The following is a 19,194-nucleotide window of genomic DNA, read 5'->3' as shown; positions in this document are numbered from 1 at the left end:
AATTTTTAACCTCCTAAATACCTAACAGCTAAATTGGTAGGTGATGGCGTCATAAGACTCTTTCACAGAGACAGTTGATAAACAACATTGGCTGTTTTATTGCCAGTTGCATAGACATAAAGATTTTTACCTGATCAAACTCTGGAAAAGGTAACATACAATTGTCAATGCGAGAAAGATGCAGAGTCCACATTTTTGCCAGCCACCTGTAATGATTGGCATTCGGCCTTATTTATCATCAGTGCAAATAATAGCTTAAAGAGGCTCTGTCACCAGATTTTGCAACCCCTATCTCCTATTGCAGCAGATAGGCGCTGCAATGTAGATAACAGTAACGTTTTTATTTTTTAAAAACGAGCATTTTTGGCCAAGTTATGACCATTTTTGTATTTATGCAAATGAGGCTTGCAAAAGTACAACTGGGTGTGTTTAAAAGTAAAAGTACAACTGGGCGTGTATTATGTGCGTACATCGGAGCGTGTTTACTACTTTTACTAGCTGGGAGTTGTGTATAGAAGTATCATCCACTTCTCTTCAGAACGCCCAGCTTCTGGCAGTGCAGATCTGTGACGTCACTCACAGGTCCTGCATCGTGTCAGACGAGCGAGGACACATCGGCACCAGAGGCTACAGATGATTCTGAAGCAGCATCGGCGTTTGCAGGTAAATCGATGTAGCTACTTACCTGCAAACGCTGATGCTGCTGCAGAATCAACTGTAGCCTCTGGTGCCGATGTGGCCGACACGATGCAGGACCTGGGGAAGTGACGTCACAGCGTGATCTGCCAGAAGCTGGGCGTTCTGAAGAGAAGTGGATGATACTTCTCATCAGAACGCCCAGCTAGTAAAAGTAGTAAACACGCCCCGATGTACGCACATAATACACGCCCAGTTGTACTTTTACTTTTCAACACGCCCAGTTGTACTTTTGCAAGCCTCATTTGCATAAATACAAAAATGGTCATAACTTGGCCAAAAATGCTCGTTTTTTAAAAATAAAAACGTTACTGTAATCTACATTGCAGCGCCTATCTGCTGCAATAGCAGATAGGGGTTGCAAAATCTGATGACAGAGCCTCTTTAAGTGGAAACTGTAATCGTATAAAAGGTTTGTTTCATCTGAGTTATTCAGTGGAATTTGTGGAATGAAAACTTCTGCTCCATCAGAACATTCAGTAAGGATTATTACTTCAAGCACATGGGGATGGCATTGGTTTTCACGCACATTCTGATTCCATTACCCAGTCTTGGTGAACCCAGATTTCTCAAGAGAATAACTGGAGCACCATCCTTTAGATCTAAGTGATGAGGAGGCATTCCAGTTGGTTCGAAAGAGTTTAAAATCACAACTGGGTACTGCACCATCTGTTCTGGATTTATTGTGGTGCCAATAGATTTGTAAGACTAAACTAATTCTGGCAACTCCTTAAGAATTTGCAAGTAGATTGCGTTTACCGCATCATGTCTTGGAGCAAAATAGCTCTCTGAAATATCTAATCATGGTAAGCAGTTCTTCCTTTGTTAAACTGAATGCCAATTTCAGGGAACACTGCTCTTTTGAGGTGCTCAGGTGACTATAGCCCTGCAGAAATCAACAATAAGTGGTATATTGTCATCTGCATCTTGTTGGACTACACCATTGCGAAGCATGAGAAGCAATTGGGGGAATTGCCGAGCAGATTCATCTCCAAAAATATTTGCTCTCATGTTGGTTGTCAAAGTAAGTCCCTGAACCTGATGTCAGAGTAGAGATGCCTTAAGACATGCATTCAGCTCATCAGACATGGTTCCCTTTGGTATTATAGGCAAGGTCTGCCTGAAGTCACCTGTAGGAAGGCCAAGGCCCCACCCATAAGTTGGGTTTTATCTCTTAAGTCTCTTAGTGTTCGGTCTAATGCTTCCAGAGAACGTTAAGTTAATGGAATTTCCATCTTTCCAATCACAACCAATCTATATTGGCCATAGACTATGGTTGGATCATCACACATCAGCACGCTAAACAACATGATGTGCTCTATCAGCTGATTTCTGGCCTGGGTTTTGGCAGGAGTCCCTGCGCCTCTGAGAGCCACCTGTCTGATCTGGTGCTGAGAAATCCGGGCCCGAGTTTGCTGAGAAGTTTTGAGCAGCTCGGATTATCTAGTAAAGTGCAATAATTCCAGCCCTCATAATTCCAAGCTTCCTTTGAAAATGAAAGTAGTAATCTGATTGGTTGCTATGGGCAATGCCTGCACTGTACCTTGCCATCTAGGATTATCTAGTACTGTGCACTACCTGCTATGGCCAGATAAAAACATCTATAATATAAAAGCGAATGTCTGTATTCGCTTTTATAGTATTGGATTGTGATCCTGTGATAATGGCTGGGAACAGAAAACAACGGCAAGGTCAGGACCATTGCGAAAATCTTCCCAGGCACCCGATGTACCTATATGCCAAATTTGGGGTCAAATGGTTCAGGTGTTTGGATGCCTATAGAGGACAGACAAGCAGACATGACTGATAACAGAGAACAACGGCAAGGTCGGGAATTTAAGAAATCTTTCCCGGACACCCAATGTACCCATGTGCCAAATTTGTGGTCAAATGGTTCAGGCGTTTGGCTGCCTATGGGGGACAGACGAACAGACATTCACTTTTATAGTATTGATCTCTCTTACATAATATCTGCAAAAGTTTAGAACAGTAAATTGTAACCCATAAACAGTAACCCCACATTACAATGGGCCTACTTTACTATATTTTCAATTTACAATGGCCTTAATTATTTTATATAGTAACTTATTTTATTACTATGCTGCCCCGCCTTTTGTGTGTAGATATTTTTGTTACATACTTGTTATGGCGCCCCCGGTGTTATTCTGATTCCCTCTCAGAATGTCCACCCAATGTGTCCAGTTCTGGTGAGAAGGTGCTGTTCTAGTCACTAGACCTGCTGGCCTGCACTATAGCAGAAATCACCCAGCCGCTAGTATACAAGAGGATCCGGGCGATGGGACTGAGCTACTGGGCATGTGTGACCACCGGGACCACCGGGCCTTTTGTGTGTAGATATTTTTGTTACATACTTGTTATGGCGCCCCCGGTGTTATTCTGATTCCCTCTCAGAATGTCCACCCAATGTGTCCAGTTCTGGTGAGAAGGTGCTGTTCTAGTCACTAGACCTGCTGGCCTGCACTATAGCAGAAATCACCCAGCCGCTAGTATACAAGAGGATCCGGGCGATGGGACTGAGCTACTGGGCATGTGTGACCACCGGGACCAGACATATTTTATATTAGGTAGACGTTCTGAGCGGGAACAAAAAGAGAAAACAGGGGGCACAAAAACAAGTATGTAACAGCAACAATAAAATACACCAAAATAAAATACACCAAAATATTTAAAATTGTTTTGATTTTGCCTGATCTTACGGAGAAATGTAATCTTTTATCATGGGACAACCCCATTAACTCTATATTTTTAGAGTAAGACCAATAGCAGGAGACTAAGCAGAGACAATGAATTACGAAACTACTGTGATTAAAAAGCAACGTCGTAGAAGCAGTCATAATCATAAGTATAACCATTATCTCCTTGTACACCTGACCTTTGTGTGAGATCTGTTCTCATATTATCCTCAATCAGTATTTACACCTTTTGAGCACTTTGAGGCCCCATGCACACGACCGTAGAATTTGTCCGTAATTGCGGACCGTAATTACGGTCCGCAATTACGGACCAATTCACTTCTATTGAATACGGACATCTTCCCATATATTTGCGGGAAGGTGTCTGGGCTGTAGAAAGCCTCCGCAAAAGATAGGACATGTTACAATGGAACCGTTGCGTCCGGCATTCCCTTGTTCTACGGAGCAGAACACTAAATGCATTGACGCAGATGTGAACCCACTCCTGGTTTTAGCTTACAAATACTGAAGCAAAATACTGACCAAAATACTGCAGTGTGAAAGTGGCCTTTCAGTTAAACACAAATAGTAACGCTAAACAAAGTGGTGGGTAAGAACAAATATCCAATAAATATATCCGTCTCTAGTTCTTTTCATGGGTATTGTGGTATAGAACGCCCTGCAGTAGCCGCGTCAGCACAATCTGTAGAATTACTCACCCATTGGCTTTGAGACAGGCAGGCTGCCAAGGTAAAGCACTTCATATTTCTGAATAGACTCCCGCACAGTATCCAGAATATCAACTAGAACAAGAGGGGACTTGAATTTGTCATCCATTACATTAATAACAGTACAGAATAAAGAACAGAACACGGCTATAATGGTGCATGGCATCGCTACACTCATTTAACCGATTATTTCAGTTAGTTCCTACTACATTAGATTGAAATTATTAAATGATTGATTATTAAATTTAAGTATTGCAATCAATCTTAAAGGGTAACTAAACGTTCAACAAACTTCTGACATGTCATAGTGACATGTCAGAAGTTTTGATTGGTGGGTGTCCGAGCACTGAGACCCCCACCAATCTCTAAAACGAAGCAGCAGAAGCGCTCGTGTGTGCTGAGCCGCTTTGTTTCTGTTTGTCTTTTTCCGGAAATCAATGTAGCAGTGTACGTGGTCAATAGATAGTATATGAGCCCGTAGTCCAATACATCGGCTTTCCGGAAAAAGCTGATCAGAACTGAAGCGCCTCAGCGCTCACACGAGCACTTCTGCCGCTTCATTTTAGCAATTGGTGGGGGGCTCATTGCTTGGACCCCCCACCAATCAAAACTTCTGACAAGTCACTATGACATGTCAGAAGTTTGTTGGACGTTTAGTTACCCTTTAAGTAAAATATAAATCACCTTTGCAAATAGTATTAATTAAAAATATTCTACTGTTTTGTGTATACAGCTCCTATGCAGACCTGTCGGTCTCCATGAAAACTGATTACAAACAAACCCTGTGTAATGTGGTCTTGCAGTCATGTGTTGCTGCCTCCCATCTGCCTCCTCTTGCTAACCTACAAACAATAGAGGAGGGGGCAGGTGGAAGGAAGAAACACATGACTGCAGACAAATAGTTCTGCATAGGTGCTGTGTACACAAAACCGTAGGATATTTTTAACCAAGGCTGTTTGCAAAGTTGATTCATTTTTACATTAAAGCAACAACATTTTTTTATCAATTTGCTGCAATTTGTGTCATTTTCACTGTCTTGTAGAATGATACATCTTCTGGTATATTGTTTGGATTTGTAAGGTGTAGTGCATGGCAATATTTTCTGTGTGATTGTTCAACCCCTCTTTACAGACCGTTACACACCTTGTACAGGTAAGTCTTCTGGGGAGATTGTCTCTAAGGTAACAGAACGGGTGATAGTATTATTAGCCACTGCTCTCTCTGCCATGATCTGAAAGGATGTAAATGAGAAATGATATACAAAGTCCTTTATACACAGCAACAATAAGCAGTATGACTGAAACTACCCTCAGTTTGGTCTTATTATGAGATAAATATAGATAAATAGACATATAGATGAATAACTTTTTTTTTTCAAAGTGCCTGTCTACAACTTAAAAGGGTTTGTCCACTATAATGTTTTATGACCTATTCATTTGCACTGGCTTATAGAGGGAGGGGGGCAAGTGAGAGCAGGGGCACAGCTAGGGGGGCAGGCGGGGCATGTGCCCCAGGCGCAACTAGGTGGTAGGAAAGGGGTGGCGCCGTGGCAGAGCAGCTGATAGCTGCTGATAGGCGCCCTGTATGTCAGACACCAGCAGCAGCGATCAGCGTTAGGAAAAGCCAGGAGTTCATACGGCGGCGTTCTGACTGGGGTCTGTGACGGCCGGGAGTGGACTAGTCCAGTCACCTGACCTCACTAGTCCAGTCCCGGGCTGCCACCGACCCTAGTCAGAAGGAACTCCGCCTCTGTCTGCACCACATGACCTCCCCGGCTCCTCCGGTGAGTCACGTCAGGCAGAGTGGTAGAGGTAGGCTACCACTCTCCACTCTGTTTACAGTGTGGTGCTATTTACAAAGGGTGGGGAGTGTGGCACTATTTACAAGGGGGTGGCGGGCTGTGTGTGGCACTATCTACAAGGGGAGGGTGTGGCACTATTTACAAGGGGGGGGGGAGTGTGCCGCTATCTACAAGGGGAGCAGCGGGCTGTGTGTGGCACTATCTACAAGGAGGGCTGTGTTGGTGCTGTTTACAAGGGGTCTGTGTGTGGCGCTATCTACAAGGGGGGCTGTGTTTGGCACTATTTACAAGGGGGCTGTGTGGCGCTATTTTACATGGGGGGTCAGTATGGCGCTATTTACAAGGGGGTCAGTGTGGCGCTATTTACAAGGAGGGGCTGTGTGGCGCTATATACAAGGGGGCTGTGTCGCATTATTTACAAGGGGGGCTGTGTGGCACTATCTACAAGCGGGGGCTGTGTGTGGCCTATCTACAAGGGAGGCTGTGTGTGGCCCTATCTACAGGATGGGCTGTGTGTGTGGAGCTATTTACAAGGGGGGGCTGTGTTGCGCTATCTACAACAGGGGTTCTGTGTGGCGCTATCTACAACAGGGTGGCTGTGTGGCACTATCTACAACAGGGCGCTGTGTGGCGTTAACTACAAGGGGGGCTGTGTGTAGAGCTATCTACAGGGGGCTGTGTGGCGTTATATACAAGAGGGGGCTGTGTGTGGCACTATCTACAGGGGGCTGTGTGGCGCTATCTACAACAGAGGGGCTGTGTGGCACTATTTACAACAGGGGGGCTGTGTGGCGTTAACTACAAGGGGTCTGTCTGTAGAGCTATGTACAGGGGGCTGTGTGGCGTTATATACAAGAGGGGGGCTGTGGGTGGCACTATCTACAGGCAGCTGTGCGTGGCGCTATCTACAGGGGGCTGTGTGGCGTTAACTACAAGGGGGGCTGTGTGTGGAGCTATCTACAGGGGGCTGTTTGGCGTTATATACAAGAGGGGAGCTGTGTGTGGCGCTATCGACAGGGGGCTGTGTGTGGCGCTATCTACAAGGGGTCTGTGTATGGCACTCTCTACAGGCAGCTGTGTGTGGCATTATCTACAAGGGGCTGTGTGTGGCTTCTTTAATTTATTTTCTTCTAATTTATTGTTATGGTAAAAATAGTTTTATGCTAGTGTTACATTAAAAAAATTGTGAAAAAAAAAAATTACACCTCATTGATTGGTAGAGCAAGCAAACACGGAGAGGATGAAGGAGATGTCGGGAAAGAAGTTGGAGGGGGGGCACCAATCTGAATCTTTGCCCCGGGTGCAGAAGGACCTAGCTACGCCTCTGAGCGAGAGACTCCCCCTTTATGAAGTGAGGTAACTCCTTTAAGGGTAGTACAACAGAAGGGTATGTGCACACTGGTCAGATACGCTGTGTAAAAGTACAAGTGTACGCTGTGGATTCTGGCTGAAAAACCGCAGATTTTCGGCCGAAATTGCCACTACAAAAAAAAGAGGTGGAAGAAAAAAAAAAAACTTATTTTAACTAGCATTGCCAAAGCGGCACGTCCCTCTATTCTCGGTGCAGCCAGGCCGAATGTGATGACACTGCAGCCATTGTGACCACTACAGCCTGTGATTGGCTGCAGCAATCACATGGGATGAAACGTCATCCCAGGAGGCTGCACGGAGACTAGCTGGGAGAACAAGGAGCTGTCGCTTTGAACAAAAAAAGTTTTTTTCAGATTTGCGATTTTTGTGGCGGGATCACAGCTTTTCTGCTGCAAAAATCACAACATTTGCTATTTGTTGTGGCTTTTACCTCCCCATCGAATTCAAAGGGGAAAAACCGCAACAGAAGTGCAATGATTCCGCAGCATAAATTGTCATGTTGTGAATTAAAAAACGGCAGTGCAGATCAATTTCTGAACGTTTTCTCAGCTGATTTTTTCAGCAGCGTATGGAGGAGATTTGTTCAAATCTCATCCACTTTACTGCTACTGTATTACTCTGCGGATTTTCAGCACTGAAATCCGTTGCACAAAATCCGCAGTGAACGTACCCTAAAAAGGGACTAGGCCACAGCCGACGAAAGGCCAGCGATACTGTCATATATGTACCTTGGACATGAATTGTCAATATCACAACGTATTAATGCTTCCTATAGGGGTGACAGAATAGTAAGTATTACTGTATACCTTGGAGCACATGTCATGAAGGGCGCTGGCAATGGCCTTGGCTGGGACATCACAACGAAACACGTGACACTTCAGCATGCAGGTGTCTTTGTCATTAGCCACAAAGGCAAAGTCCCTAAAAGGACACATATGTTATCATATAATAATTCCATTATACAATACAAATACCACCAGGGGTACATGAGAGTGCACAAACATGGGATTCTAAAATCAGAAACTCAACCTGTTCCTACAGATAATATACCACATTATATATAAAAAAAAGGAACGTGATCTAGGAGCTTTAACTGGTTCGGCAGGTTGATGCCAACAAAATATGTAAAATACCAAGGTCTCAGGGAATACATACAGCACAACCACAGATGAGGAATGCATAGGACCTTATGTATGGATTTGTAGTCTGTGTATTTATTCCTATGAACGTCTTCTGTATTCATCCCTCATCCATGGATGGTCTGAATGTAAAATGTCACAGCATATTACAAAGAACGAGTATGTTGCATACACGCTACCACATTTACCTACTTTAAATTGTGAATCTAGTAAAAAATGTATTCCAAAAAGTTTTCCAAAAGTTTAAAAAATTTTGAGAGGTGGCTATTCATACATGGTAACTCTCCTTTGAAATGAATTGGAGTTACGGAAACATCCATCACTGTCTTCCTTAACTCCTTCTTGCCCACGTCATGTAAATAACAAGCCAATAGCATGGTCCCGGTGCCAGAGGCCTGTTAATGTACGTGCTGGCTTTGATGGCAACTTCTCAACACAGTGCCATCATCAGAATCGGGCTGTCACACTGACAGCCTAATACTGTAGTGTGGCAGGGAACTGAAATAATCAGTTCCTTGTCTATAAAAAAACCCTGAACACAGCACTCATAATGAGCGCTGTGTGTACAAGTTCATAGACTTTCTATTGAGTTTTTACACCACTGGCTCGGCTGTGGTGATAAGCTGATTTCTAGCAGGCCCTTATTTAGGAGTTGTCCTGATTTTTGGCTTTTTGGATTCCCGTTGCAAGAACAATACTAGCAGCACAAAGAGCCCAATGGGTGTTTGTACTGTAGAATTCCGATTCCCAGCATTACTAGTGGGGGTATGTTCACACGTTGTAGTTGAATTGCGGTTTATGCAGCAATTTTGCAGCACATATGTATCCATTACTCTTAATTAAAGACAGTGTATTAACTTGTTATCATGGTTATTGGAAATCAAAGCCTTATCTATATCCAACAAATGATCGAGGAATGAATATTCTTCATGGATACTCACAGACACTGTATTAGTATATCTATATCTATTTCGTATATCTGCACAAAAAAATAAATTTCTACAATCTGCTTTTTATTGTATTTTTATTTAATTCTAATAAAGCTTAATTGATGAATACAATAAGAGGCTTAGATGCAAGTTATACATGACGAAAGTAGAGACTTGTAGAGGAGGGCTGCCCCTGCTTGAAACTTGTTTCCAGCATTTGTGTCATGAATGAGCTCATAGCAGCTGCCCTTGGGTATAACTTGTTTGTTATTTATGTGGCTCCTACTCATGAGTCCTAAGATGAAATAGGAACGAGAAAGAATGAACTTTCCATGGTTATAGAAACCTTTGCATGAGTGCAGTCTTTCAGTTTATAAGTTCAGTATGTTTACACAGAGCGGATACGCTGCATAAAGGTACACAGTGTATCCGCCCTGGAGCCCGCAGGAAATTCTGGCCCAAAAAACGCACTAAATTGTGGTTAGGTTATTCGGCTGGAATGTCCACTTGGGAAAACAGCAGGTAAAAAAAAAAAGCCTATACTTACCTATAGCCATGGCGACGTGTCCCTCTGAGATAGATCTGGGTAAGTATAACTTTATTTTTCTGAGTTGTGATTTTTGCGGCGAAATCGTGGATTTTCCGCCGCAAAAATTGCAACATCTAGTATTTGTTATGGGTTTTACCTCCCCATTAGATTAAATCGGGAAAATCTGCAACAGAAAACCAGCGATTCTGCAACATAAATTGACATGCTGCTGATTAGAAAACCGCACTGCAGGTAAATTTCTGAGTGTTTTTTTCCGCTTATCATGTACACATCGTGTGGATGAGATTTCTTCAACCCTCATCCATTCTGCTGCTACTGTATTATGCTGCGTATTTTCCACAATGAAGTACGTTGCAGAAAATCCGCAGCGTTTACGCTACGTGTGAACATACCCTTAGGGCTCAGTCAGGTGAGTGTAATCCTCGTCAGTGTGCTGTCCGTTAAAATAACTAACAGCACATGGACGCATGCTATTCAGACATGCATGAGTTTTCAGGCAGCAAGTGTTCGTTGCATGAAACTCACTGCATGTCCTATAATGGTGCGTTTTTGCGCACCTTGACGCCCATTAAAGTTTATGGGTGCGCGAAAAACACGGACAGCACACGGACGCACATCCGTGTGCTGTATGTGTATCACGCATCAGTTACAAAGAAATGCAGAGAAATTTTTAAAAAAATAAGTGTTTCCACGGACGTGAAAAACGCATGCCGCACGCCAAGCACACGGATGCCATACGCAATTCACACTGATTGCGCACGGACATGAAATGCAAGAAATAGGCTGCGTTTTTTACGCACGTAAATCGGACATGCTCGTGTGAACGTAGCCTTACTCTATGCAAATCACTGGGTGTAACTGGCATTAAAATTTACTTTTGTAATAGAGAGTAAACGTAGCTTTAGCAACCAGTGCCAGGCAGCTCCTGCCAAGTCAAATGAAATTGTCATCATCATCATCATATAGACATAGCTTCACATGATGAGAGCATAGTTTTGCCTCTTTAGGAAACATCACTAGTCAGACAAGACAGAAAATATTGGGGCAGATTTACTATTGGTGCTGTGCCAGAATTCTGGCCTAAGTTGCACCTTGTTTTTGGCGCAAATCTGTTTAGAAACAGTTATCAATGAAATGCGTCAAAAAGAACAGATGTTTGAGACTCGTCCGACAAGAGACATGGTTAAGTAGGAAAGGGGGCATTGGTGGTATAGGTGGTATAAATGTAGCTAAATTTATCATCCACCACGTGCCACACTGAAAATTTTGCGCATTTAGTCTTATTCTTAGTTGTCTAAATTTAAGACAGTGTTTGTAAATCTGCCCTATTGTGTATAATTTAAGGCACCTTCGTATAAGAAGGACATAGCTAAACCTTGGTGTGGATGAGGATGACCAAAGGAATTACTGGATTGGAGTACTTAGGGCCTTTTCACATCAGCGTTGGGCTACCGTTCATAGGTTCGACCTTTCTATAGGAGGAACCGATGAATGGAAAGCCAAACAGAAACCATACCTTCCATTTGCATTACCATTGTCGACTACGACTACGCTATTGTTTCTGCGCAAAAAATAACGAAAAACTTACGGAAAAAAGAAACAAACAAAAAACAATTGCAACGGAAGCATTACAATTGGACTTAAATTCACTGAGTGTTTGAAATACCTAGTTTGTTTTCCCTAGTAAGGTTTTAATTTGTCACTGGTTTATGTCTTTAGGGATATATACTGTAAAGCATTTACAGGAAGCATTACAATTGGAATCAATGGTAATGTAAACGGAAGCTATGGTTTCCGTTTGGCTTTCCATTCATCAATTCCTCCGACGGAAAGGTGGAACGGAATCCATGAACGAAAGCCCAAGGCTGATGTGAACACACCCTAAGGAGGATGGCATACAATCCAGACAATCTAATCACTATGTAGAAATATATTAAAATACAGTAGGGGCATTCACTATGTCACCATGAGCTCAGAAGGGATTTCTCTACTGTAATATCAGGGAGACTATAGAACGCTCTGCCACAAGATGTTGTAATAGTTAATTTGTTAGAAGAGTTAAAGAGGGCCTCGATGCATTTCTTGAAAGAAGTCATATAAATATGTGTACTAGGCTGTAGGGTCCTTGATCCAGGGATTTATTCTCATAATATTTGGAATAAGGTAGAATTTTTGTTGGCAACTACTTTCTAGGGGGTGTTTTAATGACACTGCACTGCTTATGGAAGGTGAGTTAGTTTACCTTCCAATTTGTCTTGTAAGTTTGTGCCCGACAAATGTCCCATAGTTTTATTGTGCCCCTTTCTCTTTGGGGAGATAGTATAGTACATGCCCTGGGCACCCCACTCTTTGCTTTATCCCACTGTGGGATGGATTGGCCAAGATAGGCTTGTAGGCATGCCCCTCCCCCCTGCTTTAGTAGCATAATAGTCCAAGAGCTAATACAAGTGAGGGGTTACCATATGGCAGACTCTTTCCGGCTGCCTCTATTGGAGCTTCCCGCCCTCCCCTTTTTCTACTTTTTTGGGTTATTGTATATTTGCATGCTCTGACTGTTCTTTCATTTGCTGTAGTACTAATTTTGATATCGTTCATGACAAGTCACAGTTGGCGGTCAGGGTTGGTTGAGAATATTATATGGTGGATTTGAAGGGTCGGCAATGCATGGACAATCTGGTTCTAGAGCGAGAGACACTCTTTGTAAACACTCTCTGCTCTGGCTAATAGATGAGGACCCTGAACGGGAGACCCCCAACTATTTATTGCAAAGTCTCTAATTAATAGTATATTTGATAACAGGCTTTCTAAACCGGACAACCCCTTTAAAGGGGTTTTCCACTACCAGACAACTGATGACCTATCCACCAGATAGGTCATCAGTATATCATCGGTGCGGGTCCGACACTCGGACCCCGCACCAATGATCCTCTCTGGTGGCCTGCGGGCACTGGGTGTTATTGCCAATTATGCGATGCACGGTGCAGGAAGCAGTTGTCTCCGTACATAGCATAGCGGCTGTGCTGCATAGCTGCAGCTCTGCTCCTATTCACTTGAATAGGAGCAGAGATGCAGTACAGCAGTTCGGCCGCTATTCCGTGGCCGGAGCCAACTGCTTCCGGCATGTACGTATGTTGCCCGGAGGCAGCCAGAGCAGCTTAACGGTGCGGGATCCGGGTGTCAGACCCCCACAGATCATGTACCGATGACCTATCCGGTGGATAGGTCTTCAGTTGTCAGGTAGTGGACAACCCCTTAAAGTTATGTAATGTTATGATCTCTACAGTCTTGCCTTCGTCTTGATCAACACACAGCTTGAACTTGATGGTCTTGTATCTATTTGAACCTTAGAGTTCAAAGGTAGAGTTTTTTGGCGCTGAGTTTGACGCAAAAACTGAGCCGGAATCAGCACCAAAAAACAGCCGAAATCGCCCCCCATTGATTTCAATGGGAGTCAGAGGTGTTTTTTTCCCAGGCGGCTTTTAGCTACTTGCGTGGAAAAAAAGCGGCATGCCTTTTCTTGTCCGTTTCCGAGCGTTTTTCGCTGCATTTCTTTCCCGCCGTCCTTGTGTTAGCTTCAATGGCGTGGGCGAAACATGCTACGAAAAACGCAGCAAAACCTGAGGCAAAAAAGCGCAGGAAGATCAAAATCTGGCCCAAAATTCCTGCAGGAATTCTGAGGCAGATTTTTTCTGCCTGCAATAAACTCTATATGTTACTATACTACTTTTGCACATCTGTAATACCTTTTCTGAATAACCCAGCTCCTGATTATACATTCATTTGAAAGTAACTCATTCCCGCACCACAACTTAATAGCACGTCCTGGTGCGGTGGGTGATGTATGGAGCGGGCTCTCTCAGGGCCCGCTCCTTACGCTGTGTAATACATAGTTGACACCTGGGACTCACTGCCCGGAACAGCGATCCCGCTGTTCTTGCAGTTTAACACCCTAAATGCCACAGTCATTCGTCTGAAGCATCTAAGGTGTTAGAAAGACAACTCATCACCACCCCCCACCACCCCCCCCCCCCCAGGTCAGTCTTCACTCTGCCTCTCTTAGGGCTTAGCAGAAGCCTGTGAAAATGACAATATACTGCAATAATTTAGCATTAGGGAGACTAATAAAATACTTTGGTATTCTACTAGCGATATAAGGATCTCTGGTTCAAGTTCCCTAGGGGGACTAGTAAAATTAGCAAATAGAAGTTTTTAGTAGTCTAAAAATAAAATATATTAAAAGTAAAAAAAGTAAAAAAAAAACCTTTTCCCATTTTTCCTCTAAAGTAATGTAAAAAATAAAAAAATAAACAAAATTGGTATTGCCGCGTCCCTAAATGTCCGAACTATTACTATATAGTGTTAATAATAAAGTCTCATGTATCCTAAAATGGTATTAATAGAAACTACAGCTCGCCCCACAAAAAAAAATAAGCCCTAATACATAATAAGCCTGAATCGACACAAAAAAAAAGTTATGGCTCTCAGAATATGGTGATAAAACACAAATTTTATTTTTAACAATTCGTTTTTTCCTTGCAAAATTAGTAAAACATAAAAATATCTTAAAAAGAACATATAAATTTGGTATCACTGTAAGCATATTGACCTGCAGAATAAAGTTAACATGCTGATTTTACCGCAGGGTGAACACCATAAAAACGAATCCCCCGAAACGATTGAGGAATCGCAGTTTTTTTCCTATTCCACCCAAAGATTTTTTTTGCCGGTTTCCCAATACATTATATGGTACAATAAATGGTGCCGTGAAAAACAAGCCCTTATACGGCTTTATCGACGGAAAAATAATAAAGCTATGGCTTTTGGAATGTGGGGAGGAAAAAATGAAAATCTGAAAAACAGTCACTCTTCCCACTCCATGCTTTATTTTAGCAGTCTGAACGTTTTGTCACTGTCCCGTTTTTACATTTAATGTCACCTGACTCATGCTGAAAATCAAGAACAGTTTGTGTCACATTACAATGATTGAATTCAGTATTTACTCCAGCCAAAAAATAAATGTTGAACCCGTAACTTGGTGATGCTGTTTGGAGCAGAATGACAGTTTTCAGGGTGTGCCATCCCCACGCCCAATTCAGCAGGACAGCAGAAGCAATGTTGGGGTCTACAACGAAGGCACTGGTTTAACCGCTTATGAACATCCTATAGATGCTCTTGTTTAACGTCACTGTCTCATGACCAAATACTTGACAGTTGCACAATTTTGTAGTCTCAGGGTATGTTTGCACGGTTAACAAAATACGGCTGAAAATACGGAGCTGTTTTCAGGGGAAAACAGCTCCTGATTTTCTGAAGTTTTTTAATCAAACTCGCGTTTTTCACTGCGTTTTTTATGGCCGTTTTTGGAGCTGTTTTTCTATTGAGTCAATGAAAAACAGCTTCAAAAACGTGAAAATGAGGCGTAAACAAAATGCCCGGTCAGAATAGAACGCCGTATTTCCCATTGAAATCAATGGACAGATGTTTGTAGGCGTTCTGCTTCTGATTTTTCAGCCGTTTTTCGGGAGGTTTACGGCCCAAACAACGGCTGAAAATAGCCCGTGTGAACATACCCTAATCATTTTGATTATTTGGGTGTTGATCTCAGGGACTAGAGATAAATTAATGTAGCTCCCTCTATTAGCAGCAGTATAAATACAGTACATCCACCGCTGTACACACAAAGATCATGTTGTAAATGTCCGGTAAATCTCCCAAGATATCTAAATGCATTGGGGAGAATAATCGCATACACATAAAAAAACTGAATTATTTGTTGATCCTCTGGACTGTAATTGACGATCAGTCTCTACCCGCTGTGCATGGACTGAATACGTCACCAGATTATCTGACAGCCACATGAGAGTCCCCTTTAATAATCGCACACGATATGCTATTGCCCTCCCCATCTCATTTACCTAAAGGTTGGCAGTACACAGGGGGGGGGGTTATTAACCCCTTCCCGTCGTAAACAACTTTCACATTTTCATTTTAGTATTTTTCTCTCCACTTTCCAAAAGTCAGAACTTTTTAATTTTTCCGTCGATATTGATATTGTTAACTTTATTCTGCGGGTCAACAGGATTACGGTGATACTAAATAGATATAGTTTTTTCTATATTTTACTACTTTTACAAGGAAAAAAATAAGTGTAAAAATTTTTATTTATTTTGTGTCGCCAAATTCCGAGTGCCACAACTGTTTTATTTTTCTTTCGATTAAGTGGTATGAGGGCTTATTTTTTGCGGCATAAGCTGTAGTTTTTAATGATACCATTTTGGGGTAGATGCAATGCTTTGATCACTTTTTATTTTAAATATTTTTGTGGGAGATGAGGTGACCAAAAAATAGCGATTCTGGCGTTTACATATTTATTTATTTTTACGGCGCTCACTGTGCGCGTTAAATAATGATATTGTGTAATTGTTCAGACTTTTACGGATGCGGCGATACCAATTATGCTTATTTATTTTTTTACAATGCTCTAGGGGGGAAATTGGAAAAGGTTGTTTTTTTTTACTTTTAAAGTGTAGCTAAACGTTTGACAAACTTCTGACATGTCATAGTGACATGTCAGAAGTTTGTATTGGTGGGGGTCCGAGCACTGAGACCCCACCAATCGCTAGAACAAAGCAGCTGAAGCGCTCGTGTGAGCGCTCAGCCACTCCGTGTCTATTCAGCTTTTTCCGGTAATGAATGTATCGGTGTACGGACTCAATAGAAAGTCTTTGAGCCCGTACTCCGATACATCAGCTTTCCGGAAAAAGCCGAACAGACGCGAGTGCTTCAGCTGCTTCGTTCTAGCGATTGGTGGGGGTCTCAGTGGTGGTCTCGGATCCCCACCAATTCAAACTTCTGACATGTCAGAATTTTTATCAAACGTTTAGCTACACTTTAATGTTTTATTATTTTTTCATATAAAAAAAATAATTTTACAAATTTGTATTTTTTTTATTAGTCCACAAGGGGACTTCAACCAGCGATCGTTAGATCACTTGCACTATATACTGCAATACTAATGTATTGCAGTATATCTTCTTTCTGACAGGCTTCTATTAAGCCCTGCCAGAAGTAGGGCTTAATAGGAGCACAAAGATGGCAGACCTGGGGGCATTCATTAGACCCCCAGGCTGCCATAGCATCCATCGCCACCCCGCGATTGCATTGCAGGGGGCGCTTTGAGCTGTTAGAGCTGGTCGCCCCCCTCTTTCTAATGATTTAAATGCAGTGGTTGCTATTGACCGCAGCATTTAACGGGTTAAACGAGCAGGATCGCGCTCGAGTGCGATCTCGCTCGTTACTGTGAAGTGTCGGCTGTAACATACAGCCGACACCCGCATCTTATGGAGCGGGTTCACTCTGTGAGCCCGTTCCATACTTCCACTACCCGGCTATGACGTATGGATACGTCAAATGTCGGGAAGCGGTTAACACCGGCGTTTCATATTCCAATCCTAAAGAGGCCCTGTCACCAGTTTATCACTTCCCTATCTCCTACCTAATCTAATAGGCGATTTAACGATGATAAATCCTGTGTTTTTTGTTTAAAAAAAACTTTATTATTTCCAAAGTTATGTTCTTTTTTAGACTTAGGCCTCATTTACACGAGCGTGTGCGTTTTGCGCGCGCAAAAAACGCTGCGTTTTGCGCACGTTTGTATGGCGTATGCACTGCGTATACGCAGCCTTGTTGCGTTTTAAACGCGCAAAAGGCATTTGACTGCTCCGTGTGTCATCCGTGTATGATGCGCGGCTGCGTGATTTTCGCGCAGCCGCCATCATAGAGATGAGGCTAGTCGACGCCCGTCACTGTCCAAGGTGCTGAAAGAGCTAACTGATCGGCAGTAACTCTTTCAGCACCCTCGACAGTGAATGCCGAACACAATATACACCAACCTGTGAATATAAAAAGACTTTTCATACTTACCAAGAACTTCCTGCTCCCGGCCGTTGCCTTGGTGACGCGTCCCTCTCTTGTCATCCGGCCCCACCTCCCAGGATGACGCCGCAGTCCATGAGACCGCTGCAGCCTGTGATTGGCTGCAGCCTGTGCTTGGCCTGTGATTGGCTGCAGCGGTCATTTGGACTGAACTGTCATCCCGGGAGGTCGGACCGGAGTTATCGGTAAGTCAGAACGTCTTTTTTTTTTTACAGGTTCATGGATTTTCGGAGCGGAAGTCACTGTCCATGGTGCTGAACCAGTTTAACGCTTTCAGCACCGTGGACAGTGACTGTCTCCTGACGTCGCGTACCCGAACATTTTTTACCGGTTTCGGTCAAAACGAGTTTGGCCGAACCCGGTGAAGTTCGGTGCGCTCATCTCGAATTTGACACTCCGTTTGGATGTTTGTAAACAGAAAAGCACGTGGTGCTTTTCTGTTTACATTCAGGAGTTTGACAGCTCTTGCGCGAATCACGCAGTTCGCACGGAAGTGCTTCCGTGCGGCATGCGTGGTTTTCACGCACCCATTGACTTCAATGGGTGCGTGAGTGCGCGAAAAACGCACGATTATAGAACATGTCGTGAGTTTTTTTCTGCGCACACGCGCTGAGCGCAATTCACGCATCGTCTAAACAGCCCCATTGACTAATATAGGTGCGTACGACATGCGTGCAAAGCACGCGCGTCGCACGCGCGTATAATACGTTCGTGTAAACGAGGCCTTATGCTAATTTTGTCCTAATGGCCAAGTGGGCGTTTTTTTTCTTTTTACAATGTGGGCGTTGTATAGAAAACTGTATAACGCTGACCAATCAGTGTCATTCACTGCTCTTCAGTCCAGCCCAGCTTGATCCACAGCCCAGCGTGATCTTAGCTAGAATTGTGAGATCACGCTGTGACGTCACTTACTCCCGCAGGTCCTTCACCAGAGCGACGGAAGACGGACCAGACATCGCCTCCAGAAGTGCCAGGACGATTATCCTCCTCAGCATCAGTTGTCTGGCGTAAATCATAATAAATTTGTCGGGCCACTGTGGCTCCCTTTCCACAAAAGTTGCGGGACGATGTTAAAAGGCCTAAAAGTCACAATTTGCAACCCAAATTGCATCTTTTGGGTTCTTATGTGGTTTTTCTACGCCAGAGAACCGCCGGCCCAGAAAGTGATTGTTTTGTTTTTACTAGTAACACTAGTAATAAATAGTAATTTGTACCCTTTCAGATTACTTAGTATAATTACTATATAGATAACCCGTGTACTACAATGTGGTGATCACTGTGCCCATTTCACCGTTTTCTTATGCCCTAGTGTTTTGTATAAGCTGTTTTTTCTTCTTTATAAATTGCAACAT

The 19,194-nt window shown here is 43.1% G+C and overlaps 1 protein-coding gene and 1 long non-coding RNA gene across 2 annotated transcripts in view; one reads left to right on the top strand and one right to left on the bottom strand.

Moving 5' to 3' along the window:
- APBB3 (amyloid beta precursor protein binding family B member 3) overlaps positions 1-19,194 on the bottom strand; it is a 102,968-nt gene that overhangs the window by 10,258 nt on the left and 73,516 nt on the right. Inside the window, exons 7-9 of the mRNA XM_075856286.1 lie at positions 8,096-8,210; positions 5,261-5,348; positions 4,109-4,192 (exon numbers count right to left, since the gene is read on the bottom strand). Of these exons, the coding sequence (XP_075712401.1) occupies positions 4,109-4,192; positions 5,261-5,348; positions 8,096-8,210 (287 nt within the window). The remainder of the gene's footprint in view (positions 1-4,108; positions 4,193-5,260; positions 5,349-8,095; positions 8,211-19,194) is intronic.
- The window catches only part of LOC142748908 (uncharacterized), a 104,506-nt gene that overhangs the window by 83,012 nt on the left and 2,300 nt on the right, over positions 1-19,194 (top strand). The window lies entirely within an intron of this gene.

Source organism: Rhinoderma darwinii, chromosome 3 (genome assembly GCF_050947455.1).
Source record: "Rhinoderma darwinii isolate aRhiDar2 chromosome 3, aRhiDar2.hap1, whole genome shotgun sequence".
Lineage (NCBI taxonomy): Eukaryota > Metazoa > Chordata > Amphibia > Anura > Rhinodermatidae > Rhinoderma > Rhinoderma darwinii.
Note: the sequence above shows the minus strand (reverse complement) of the source record. Positions and strands in the feature narration are given on the sequence as shown.